The sequence below is a fragment of the Sparus aurata genome, chromosome 11 (assembly GCF_900880675.1).
Source record: "Sparus aurata chromosome 11, fSpaAur1.1, whole genome shotgun sequence".
Lineage (NCBI taxonomy): Eukaryota > Metazoa > Chordata > Actinopteri > Spariformes > Sparidae > Sparus > Sparus aurata.
The window spans coordinates 4559785-4571935 of record NC_044197.1 but is presented as its reverse complement, the minus strand read 5'-3'; the positions used below and the strand labels follow the sequence as shown (position 1 = coordinate 4571935).

Sequence of the window (12151 nt, the reverse complement as noted above, 5' to 3'; positions counted from 1 at the left end):
TCCTGTTGTTGGACCATATAGTTCCATGATGGATAGCTGTAGACAGATTCGCATTAATGGCTTCATCATTCATCAAGCCGCCCCATAAGTACAATCAGTAAAGGCCTTAATAGGAAGGAGAAAGCACTTCTCCAATCAACAAGGCTGGTGTGTTTTTCAGTGAGCCAGCAGCCCGGCGTTGTGCCTCCAGTATAACCAGCATGCTGCCAGGGCTGTTTCTGGCAAGTGCCTCAAATTAATATCTGGCATGGCTCCGACAAGACTCTATTTCACAGCGAAACCCAAACTCAGCCCAAACGTCCATAATATATCCTTCACAAAATAACCATTTTGGCAAGCTTAAAAGAGGCAACCATAAAATGGTAGCAAGGATATGAAGAAGGAAAAAAAGTTATAAACAGCAAAAGAGTGAAGCAACAGAGCCGAGATTTGAAGTATGGATGTCAAGGTGCTCTCAGTCTGACTTTTAAGAGTTACGGGAGGCCCAGATCCTGGATTGCATTACACTGAGAGAAGACTCATTCTGGACTAATCTAAACATTACGTAAGAGCTCTCCTGACAAGTTTAGAGGGCAGATGTGACTGTTTACACAGATGCTGTTAGATGATAGAAATAGACAGAAAAAGAGAGAGAGGTGAAAGATAAGGTGAAGTGGTGGTGAATAAAAAAATATGAAGAAACAAAATTGATAAGCTTGGCAGATGGGAGAATATCTTTTAATCTAAAAACATGTGTTTCTTGGACTGCAACTTACCTGTTCAAAAATCAACTATTTGGATAACTCAAGAGCATCTCAAGATTTGTCCATAAATCACATGAGTTTGCTCGCTGCCAGTGGACTTTGGAGGAAAGGGCATTTGGTTGTCTTACTGTAAATATCTGTCCCTTGTGACACAGTACAACAATGTGTTGTGCCGTATGAGGAAGAATTTAGAGGAAAACTTTGTACGTGACTTCATTGTGTTGGAGATCCTGGCATTGTGGGAGAAATTATGTTTGCTCTGCCCACAACACACTCTGACTACACTGCTATTGTTTGACTAAAAGTCAACTCTCTAGAGTGCGGTTCAAACCTCCAGAGAACTTTTCAAATAATAAACCATGTTGGCAATTAGATGGAAGGCATGAAAAATGCGAAACCACACATTTTTTCGAGTGCGAGCTACGTAGCATGCCTCCTACTGGGTAATTATTCCTGTGCTACCACAGAAAAACAACACGGGATGTTGCAGATTAAAGCTGGACCGAGTTCAGGTCCAGAGCCCTATATTGTGAAACCAGTCTCTGTAAACAGGACATCTAACAATATAAAAAAAATGGAAGAGGAATGTACAATAGATTGTGTGTCAGATTTTTGCCAACTTGACAGATTTTTTTACTCAAACAGCCGGTTAGAGCTGAGTGGCTTTGGTCCATACATCCAATATTTTGGTCAAGTTACCAAACACCAAAAACCGCTGCTGAATTTCGAAGCCATTGTGGAAATTACAGCAGTAACAGTTTCTCTAATTACATCTTGTGGCCAACTCCACAACAACTTGAAATTGCCCCAACTTTTAGCTTGGGCTTGGTGCCATTCACATTTAAACCAAAACTAGTATTTTTTCAGTTGTACAGAATACGTCCAAACTGTTCAGAAGTGCTGGCTAACACGAGTAAAAAAGTTAAGCTAGCAACCAAGACAGTGACAGGCAATCTTACACGGCAAACTCTTCAGCTTTTAGATACATTTAACCAGGTGTTTTCAGACCAGCGAATGTCATCTGTACCGAGTTTTGGAAAGTGTAACCACATCATCTGGTAACCACAGCTTCTGGTTACCTAGTTAGGTAAGCTACCCCATTGCTAGCTGGTATATTTATGAGCACAACCCAATTTTACATTAGAAACAGACCATCAACATTTAGTTCTGCAACAAATGATAATAAATGTAATCAAATGAAAAACAAATAAGCATTTTTAATAACTGTGTCATTACATTTTGAAAAAGTTATTTTGACCAATATTTTTCAGTTGAACTTTCCAATGTACAATTTGTGTTTTTTTACCATTAAAAACTTTAAATTTATGTGAGGCTGTTAAGTTAGAGCAATCATCTGCGACATATTTGTATTATGTTGGCCGCACAAGCAGCAGGGCTCATTTTGGTCCAGACTGAAATATCTTGGCAACCATTAAAGTGATCACCATGAAATCAGATACAGAAATGAATGCTCCCCACAGGATTTGTCCTAAACAGCCATTTTGAATCACTATTTAATGTTATCAATAAATAAAGGTACTCTTAAAAGAGTAACAAAACTAAGGCTAATTTTCATGAGGACTATTATTAGATTTGATTATTTTGTGAATAATCATTTCTATGCCGTAGTAGTCAGTCGATCTTAAGGAGATAGTGGTAGAGTGTCACAGATATAAATCCAAGCACTGTAGGAAACCGTTTATATTTACAAGAACGTAGAGTATAAAAGGTCATACGCAAACTGACACATTCTTCAAGTGAGAGGTACAGTATTTCCTATTAATGATGTGAGGTTCAGATAGGACAGTTTGTGGCAGGAAATAACATTATCTGGATTATCACACATGCATTACACTCTCTTCATCTTTCTGGTTTGCCAGTTTAACGGCTGTAAATTTCTGAGTATTTGGCAGCATCAGATTCTCATTCCAATCAATCTGACAGTTACATGTAGGCCTGCTGACTGTTTGTATTCGGAGATTGAACCTGTCAGCACTTTCTTAAACAAAAATCCCCCTTAGACACAACTCTGACAAGCACTGTCTAGAAAGGCATGCTGGGAGTACACATGGAAAATCCCATGGGTATGGGCAAAGTTGCGGTTGTCTGACAACACAGCAGTGCAGGGCTTGGTGCATAGTTAATATAATCTATTCCTAATACCAGATGGATGCATGGGTTTGACTTTGGCTCCTAACAATGAAAACTGAATTTGACAGCAATCACTTTCACATGTAGCTGAGCAGTGCGAGAAACTTACCTGCAGATGCCAGGCAGCATATTGCAAGAAGTATTATGGTTACGGAGGATCTTCTTGCCATTTTGTAATTTTCCTGGAGCTTCCAGTATGACGAACAGGCCTTTCTCTTGGTTTTCACAAAGGTTTCCTTCTCGATGAAGCAGTCTACAGGAAGTCAGATTCAGGCCTCAGCTGCAAAGTGAACAAAAGTAGAGAAAGTCAACCAGAAGAAGGAGGCTGAGGCATTGAGCATGGACAAACAGCAGGGAATTGGCCTCTACTTAATACACCCCGTGGGAGTGATGAGATGAGACAAGAGAGGCTGCAGTTTGGAGAGCAGGGGATTAATCCTGGCGGGTTAATTGGGGGTCTTGCATGCTTCAAAGGACCGTGCTGCACACACCTTCCAGTGCCCATGGCCAGTCAGAGCTGGTGAGCAGTGCGGGATGGCTGACTGGCTTGCTGGGTGTGAAGCACTTTGGAGCAAGCCACAGGTTATTAACACAATTTAATTGAGAGCGCCAGAAAACACTGAATGCTCCAGTGGGGTCCTCTGTAAGCAGCTTAATACCACCACGCTAATCAGCATGGCCTCGTCTGAAGATTTCACTTTGGTAATGTAAACTAAAACACTGACCACCGTGATGGGGCAAAAAATATATGCACTTCTAATCACTAAGGATGCACTACGTTTACACAGAGTCAATGGAGTTCCTCTTAAATGACCTACAATAAAATGTAGACAATAAAACAGACATTTTTTTACAATCAACTAACATGTTATTCAATTACATGAAGTCAAAGTGACATTAAAATGTATTGTTGCTAAGAAATGCCTGTGTTTGTTTTCAGCTCTTTAATTATTTCCAATGATCAAAGAGACTAGATGTTGTGTGTTCCTTTTTGTTTTTTTGCCCTGAATGTGCATTTCCACATGAATTATATTTACATGCTTCGTAATTATCTCTCCTCACAAGGCCATACAGTACGACAGTTTTTACCTGTTGATAAGGTAAAGGCACTTGTAAGGTGTGTCTCTTCACTAGTTTTATGTCTGAATAAGGGCTTGAGCCAAAATATCACATGTGGAGGCAATAAATGTTCAGTGCATTATCTAGTGTGCAGACTTCCTTTTTTTCCTATTGTCCAGCACTGAGTGTTTAACATGCTTGGATGTGAGTGCTCTCTTTAAATGTTCTTTCAGGTCAGTGTTTGCATCATTCTGATTGATTGGTGTTTGGAGTATAGAGTGAAAACAGATAGATCAGATCAGATAGACAGATATGCTGTGCACTGTTTAAAGAATCAGTGGATTTAACATTTTCAGGAGGTAGGTCAGGAACACGCACTTTTCGGCAAGTATTGACGTAATTTGTAAATTTACGGCCTATCACATCCAAAATATTGTTTGATTCTTGAGAATCATTTAAACAGTATGTCTTTGGCTCTGACTAATTCTAGATAGTTACCCAGTGTGTTTGGCAGCCACAACCAAAACATTTATTTTAGAAAGATATGGTCCACGGACAAAGTTATGCAAACTTACTTCACTGAGTGGTTTCTTTATGACAACAAAACTGTTACTGTATCTGCAGTGAAGGTGCTGTGACAGGAATTGCACTCGTTCAAGGTTTAAAGGCTGCACATGTGACGCGAACAGTGCTGCGTGGAAAAAACAGATGGGCACGTATCTGACTCGTGGTGAACCATCAAGGGTGAGGGAGGTGATGCACAGAAGCACTAAAGGTGCATCGCTCTGCTGTGCAAGCAGTTCACACAGGACAAAAGGGCCTTTCACTGTGTGGCAGCTGCAGTGGCTGTGGAGTCATTTTGGAAGATCATGACAAATATTACACTTTCAGCCCTTCAAGGAGAGCCAGTGCCTTCTGTTTGATTTATGCCCCTCCTTCACCTCTCCTCACTGACTCAACAGAGGTTTGTTGCAAAACCTTCTGTGAGGCCAAGTCCAAGTCAAAGGGAAGTGACATGCAAGCCTGAAAGAAAGTTTCTTACTCTGTTAGTGAAAAATATGGCTGAAGATTGAAAGACCTGCTGTCAAATGAGCTCATTTTATCTTGAGAGGTCACAGTGTTTTAAAAAGATTGTTCTAAATTTTCACTAGCGGTTAAAGTCAAATTAAGGGCAGCCCCTTTTTTTTTTTTACCTTGTTGTAGGTTAGGCTAGTCGGGTTTTACACCAAAAGCTTCACAACACGGTGCTGGTTTTGTTGCAGCAACAACTCAAATCACCTCATGTGACTTCTATTCAACCCTGACCGTCTAAGCCGAGCAACTATTTCACCCGGAGAAGATCTGGAAAGCCCATCAGAACATGCAGACCCCAGACTGAACGTAGTGCACATTACTGAAACCAAGCTCCATATTTGTGGTCACTTCGATGTTAAAGGCCTGGCTTATATCTGTGTCATCACGTATGCATACGCTGGAGTTAAGTGTTGTTACATCCTAAGGGCATACACTGTGTTCCTCTGATCACAAAGCCAGAAGTGAAGAGAGGAGCACCACTGAAGACAGAGGCAGTGTCTGCGTCACCTTTACTGCATCTTGTGGTTCATGAGAAAGATGTGACACTTTCTAATCTGACTCTAGCTTGCTTCATAAGTCATCTGGAGGTTCATGTGGTCATATGACTTGGTGAGCATTCTTAAATGAGCTCTTCTCCTCTTTCAGTGTGAATGTGTACAGGCTCAGCACTGACAAACCACCAAACCTCCCACTCGTTGCATCACAAAAGCAGAGCTCTGAATGACTGATCACCAGTCTGACTCACAGTCACAAAGCCTGTCCACACAGTGTACACAGAAACCATGAAGCATGACATGCTACAAACATCCTGGACTGGGCGAAGACTCTGATACCTCTGCATGACGTGTGTCTTTCTAGTCTACAACTATAGTATAAGTCTACAACTATAACACATTAAGGCATGTCAAAGCACAGGTGTCACCAATATTGTGAAGGACGGCCCTATCAAGTATCCCAGTAAGCCATGTCAGTGAGTGAGCATGCACAATACCAGAGCTTCCTACCTGGAACTAGCTAACCTAAATCAAACGCAACCATTGTAAATGTAAAAAAATCACACCTGTGCCTTTCACAGCTTTGACAAGTCAAAATGTCTGCTGTGAAAAGGGTCCATGGTCAGTTGCAGCTAATTTACGTGGCTTTCAAGTATCTATATGTCTTGGATTAGAGCTAAAATGATTAGTTGAGTAAGAAAATGTAAAAAATTAAAATATTTCAGGATTGTTTCAGCCATTGACCACTATGTTGCTTCTTCCAGCTTCTGAAATGTGAAGATTTTGCTTCTTGTCTCTGTTACGTAGCATTTTACCTTGCATATCTTCAGATTCAGGGCTGATGTTTGCATAAAATAAGCAATATGAAGATTGTATGAATTGTTTGAAAATAAATGACCAGCGGACTAATGTATATATTATATATGATGCTCAATTCCTAGGGTTAGGGCAACAATTACTTCATGATTTATCAAGTGTGAAAAACAAAAAATTAATTTCATATTTTTAGTCATTTTGGGGCAAAAATAGTCACTTTTGCTTGTTCCAGCTTCTCAAATTTGAGATTTCAAGAAATTATCAGCAGATTTTTAGCAGATTTTTGTACATAATTGTTATTTGCAGCTCATGTATGTGACTTATATGTATCAATCCTGATACCCAATCTCTTATATTAGAGCTTTAACAGACTGATTTTAGCAAAAATGATCAACATTTCCTTGTTCCACCTTCTAAAATGTGAGTATTTGTTTCTCTTATGTTTGTTTCATTGAATATCTTTGGATACAGGACTGTTAATGGGTCAAAATAAGGAATCTGAAGACGTCATATTGGGGTCTGAGAAAATATGATGGGGTTTTTTCAAGTCAATCAAGAATCCTTCAGTTACGCAAAGAAATAACCAGCAGACTGATTTACAAGTATACATCAGTTGAAGTTCTACATCCAAAACAATCAATTAGCTGAGTAGGATTCACAAGTTTCTGCTTAAAATACCCCTGAACTGGCCAATTCAGATCAGATAACAACTCAATAAACATGCATCAATAATGTCAGCTCTGTGTCAAATCAGACATCAGACATACAACACAATTTAGAAATGCTGGATAAGTGAACTCATCTACGCTCTGATTTGTCTCCAGGGTCCAAAACATGATCCTCTATCGCAGGAACACTGACTGACATTTGCGGTTATAAACACACAGCAGCAACCCACCACTTGATTGCAGGTTATTTCCACTGCCGTGCAAATAAACTCAAACACACTGGCTACCATCTGAACCGCACGGCTCCTTCTGTCAGTCACGTCTCATCCCACAGGAGCTGCCCGGACTGCCAGCGGCTCGGTCCCGCTGTCACGCTTGCTCCTCTTATCTGTACGGGAACACCTCTGTGAGCACCGGATACACACTCTGTTTACTCTCTGTTTCACGTTATTGTTTTTTTCCCCTGATTGAAAACAAGAACAGGACAAAAAACGTTGATATCAACACGACTAACTTTCTTTTTTTTTTTTTTTTTAAGCTAACAGCCAGAGGAAGCAGGAAAGCTGCATGTCAGCGGAGTCAAGACACAGATGTTCAGCTGGATTTATGGGCGGTTCAGAATGGCTGGAAAAGTACACTTTTAACATAATTCACAGACGTCGTGTGCAAAGACAGTGTTTTGTTGACCAGCCTAGCTCTTTTGGAAAACTAAGCTAAAGCTGTGGAGTGTTAAGTTAGCCGTTGAGCGGGACGTACCAAGGCAGAGTCTCCAGAAAATGTCCAAGAGAACTTGGTTGAAGTTTCAAGTCGCTCCGGTTGGATGCGGATATCAGAGCGGTTCTTCTCCCCGGACAGACACTCACACCATCCCGTAGTTTAGAGGGAAAACAGCTCGTTGTGGGTGACACTTGTGCGGATAAACGGCTCCTGTCGCTCAAACTTTGTGACGGTTTACTAAATACTATCTAACTGCCGTTTACTGAGCGCTTCATCTGAGGGGGGCGGGGCTTAGAGGGAGGAGGCTGAGCTGTGCGCGAGATGGGCTGTTGGGAGCTTCCCAAAGCGGGGTGCACGGGCTCCTCGGGGGTCCGCGCGAGACGGTCTGGAGGCCCCCCCACCCCTCCTCAGTCACCTGATCCTGCTTCATCACACAGTGCTTTTACATGACACTCAAGAAAACCGAATTACTGGGGTAGTCCGACCATGATTGGATTTTTAAGATGCATGTATTCACCTTAGTCTGGCTAAAATCGGGCCGGATCGGATTTCTCACAGTCAAATTAAAACACCCAGATTATTCGATTGATAGTTGCATTACTCCTGCATGTATACGTTCCATCGGATCGGATCGGATTTTCGCGTTCTGCGCAGGCGCGAGATTTCTTTCCCGGGCCGTGAGCCAGAAGCCGAAGGACGGCAACGGCAGGGTCTTTCCTCCGAAATAACCACAAGAAAGAGCGCCGTTGTGCATCTAGTTTGTGTAATTATCATGTACACCATATACGAAATGTTCAAAGATGTAGCTTCGTCTCACTCTTCCTACGCCATCTTTCTCAAATGCCAAGGCAGTTTGTTGCTGCTGGTGACGTAAAGAGGTCAGCCGGAGGTGGCTCCGTCACCACTAGTTGAAATGCGTATAGCGCCACCTATCATACCGGGGTATGACATGCTTCGGCCAATAATCCGATTTTCTCTCCGGCATGTATACTTGGACAATTGCAGTTGTCTGATTGCGAAGCATAGTTGAACTATGACTGTAATCCGACTAAGATGTGCATGTAAACGTACTGACATTTAAGTTGAGAATGCATAGCTGTGAGCAATCAGCCCCCATTTACAGCTCAGGCACTGGTGCAATTCTATACAAAACTTATTGTATAGGGTTCCAACAGGTCACTGTCATCACATGAGGGCCCCCATACTGTGATCTGTATCTGTATGGGGGCTCCTGATGCCAGATTTTGGGGAAATGTCTGGCAAAGCGAGACTCCTGTCACCGATCACTGCACATCCGCTGAGCACCAAAGCGTCTGTTGCTGCAGATAAGAGGCGATAATACGGATGTATGTAAATCAACAGCTGGATCTCCGGCGCGTCACTGTCAAGGCAGACAAAAAGTGTCGATCCCCGAGTGCGACCTAGCAAGCAGGAGAGTAAGTGAGTTGTCCAAAAACCTTCTTTTTAGTAAACTCTGTGTACACAAACAATGTTCTCAATGCTCATGTTCACGTGTAGAGACCCTGGTGATACTATGAGCAAAGTTTCATGTTGTCTCGAGCCTTCTTAACGATGTTGATGCTAGCGTCAGAGTGCCCCTGCACCCCATTGAAAATTAGCTTGCCCGAAAACGAAACTACAGTAAATCTTAAAGGTGCCTCTTTCGTCATGATTGTGCATTTACACGAAGGTTTGACTCATATTCAATCGCAAATAAAGCCTTGGTTGCTTTTTGGTGTTTCACTTTAAGTTTATACTCAGGCTTGATTTTCTAAATTTTTTTAACTGTACTATAGGCATAAGATAGCTATGACCAATTTAAAGATACATCTATTAAATATGAAACACTGCTATATGTTGCAGGTCATGGTTATTCTCATTGCTGTGTGGGTAACTGGACATGTTTCAGTTCCTTGAAGTCGTTTCATATTTCATCAGAAAGGCTTCTTCAGTTCTGACTAAGTGAGGGGAGTTTGCACGGCTTTTGAACTCTGTGTGGGAGTGTCTTTACAGAGTCACTGCTAAACACTGCTATAGATTAATTTAAAGCACTGTCTTCCAAAGAGGAACGCCTCGAGGACAGGACAAGCACACCACAAGAGTTATTTGCGTTTATTACAATATTTTTTTTTTTGATCATCTATCACAGCATCAGAAATGACATCAAGATGACATTTACTAAGAAGTAGATTACATTTTCAGACATGATGATGGAAGAATGATCATCAAAATCAACAAACAAAAAATGCTCTTAAAGGTGCAATACGTAAGAATCGGCCAGCTGTCAAATGTACACTCGAACAAATAGCCGCATATCACCAGAGAACCGCTAACTGCTGCTAACTGTAGCTGCCGTTAGGTAATTAGCTTGGCGAGCTATGAAGCCTGAGGCCTGAGCTACACTGTTGAACTATCATCTCATGACTTGAAAGGGATTCTATGAGACAGGACAGGCTTGGGCTAACCAGTTAGCATGATAACTTCAGTAGAACAAACCACTCGATTAAAGTCCCCAAGTGGAGTGTTTTTACCTTGTGGTGTTATTTATTGTGCTTATGGTAAAAGTACCTTTCCACCACTTGTGAGTGAAAAGGTAAGAGTGCCGTGCTTTGCTGACGGACACAGCTGTTAGTGCTGTCAGAGCACTTACAGCTGCAGGGATCCAACTTAAAATGCTTTTATCATAATCCATCCATCCAGCCTAGGAAACCAGTTAGCATTTTGCACTTATTTTTGAGCTCTATTTTTGCAATAATCACAATTCCAATTGTACAATCCTACAGGATTTTCTGTTGAGGGAACCATGGACGTGCTAAGGTGAGCCTGCAAAGATATCTCATCCCTGAACCATTCTATAGGTGAGAGGCATGGTCAGTCTATTACAGGGCACATACGAACAGACAAAAATCAACACCATGTTATTCTACGTAGTCTATAGTCTCCGATTCACCAAAGCATACATGTTTTTCAACTGCAGGAGTAAAGCAGAGCAGCTGCCCAGTGGATCAGGACAGATGAACAGACATCGTCAGTGTTTGGCTTTTTAAAAGTACATTCTGTATATACATACTGTTAACTTATCCTCTGTATTTTAACGGAAATAATGAAGTGTGTGCCGGCATTTGCTGCTCATAATCATGATTTCTTAATGTACTACCTGTGCATTCGTCTGCTGCGAGGTTCCAAAGAAAGTCGCGTCTGTAAGGCACCAAGAACATGACACAGAAAAGCAATTAACGTATTATTGTTCATGAAATATTTTGTTTTCACGGGAGGCACAGAAACCTTTGGAAGGCCAGCACACACTGGTTCTGGAAGAGCATTCATATTTTTTAGGAATTTCCTCATCGCAGCGGTTTAAAATGCTCAAATGGCCAATAACTAAAGCCCAAACAACCAATTTGAGAGGCATGTCTCCATGTGGTATTGTTACGGATTAGGTCATTTGGTTATTTAAATGTTTAGGTCATGTTTGGCTTTGGGGAGAGAAAAGCACTCGCCCAGATTACATTACATTCATTTGGCAGACGCTTTCACTCAAAGAAACTTCACTTACCATAAATCAATTTAAACCTCCATTAGAAGTGCAAGCAACATATAGATACTAAACATTTCCCTTTGTAAATTACTGCTCTTGATATTTAGGTGAAGAGGAGCTGAGATGCTTTTCATTGTGATCAGATTAAACATGGTAAAGTTTTTGTGGTGGCTTCTAATATTAGGATGTAAAATGTTTGGTTTTTTTTCAGCTCTCACAAGACATTTTTGTCACACACTTTCAATTCTCCACCCCGCCGCCCCAATCACAAGCACTAAACTGTGTGCAGACTGATTTCTGTGTGTGAAATCACTCGTACCCTCCTGAACAAACACCGCCTCGCTCTGCTGTGATATCAGACTTCCAGTGAAAAGGAGATGCTGTGTGACTCGGAACAACGTAAATGTCAGCTCAGTGATCTACCACTAATGAGATGGCACCTGTGACAAGAGGGAAGGAAACTTTTGTTGTGGAAAACACACACACACACACACACACACAAAAAAAAAAAAAAACAGCACTCGCGCTGCTTTTGAGAGTTGACAAGGAAACGCTCAAAGGGATCAAATAATTTTACATCTCATACATATGCATGTCTCCGTTAAAGTGTTCCACTTTGTTTATTTACACTGTGTTAGGGTTGTGAACACAGCTGAGAGGAAGGGGAATAAAAGCGTAACAGTGCATCAAAGATATGTGCAATCTGAAGCATCTTCACTTTCTATTAATGTAACTCAGGTCCTTGAGTTTTATTGACCTAGTTGACTGAACTCGCTGTCAAGTCCAACAATGCTCTGTCAGGGAAATCACGCTGCACTCGGTGCAAATGGCACCAAGTATAACTGCAGGAAATAACAAATGATCTCAGTATTTGGTTGGATTCTATTACAG

General features: G+C 41.4%; 1 protein-coding gene across 2 annotated transcripts in view; it reads right to left on the bottom strand.

Moving 5' to 3' along the window:
* tgfbr3 (transforming growth factor, beta receptor III) overlaps positions 1-7997 on the bottom strand; it is a 73598-nt gene extending 65601 nt beyond the window's left edge. The window contains exons 1-3 of one of the 2 annotated variants that reach the window (XM_030433280.1): positions 7762-7997; positions 7236-7468; positions 3004-3174 (exon numbers count right to left, since the gene is read on the bottom strand). In XM_030433280.1, the coding sequence (XP_030289140.1) occupies positions 3004-3064 (61 nt within the window). In that variant the 5' untranslated portion in view covers positions 3065-3174; positions 7236-7468; positions 7762-7997. The remainder of the gene's footprint in view (positions 1-3003; positions 3175-7235; positions 7469-7761) is intronic. The other variant, XM_030433279.1, reaches the window with a different exon arrangement.
* Between the last annotated feature and the right edge of the window lie 4154 nt (positions 7998-12151).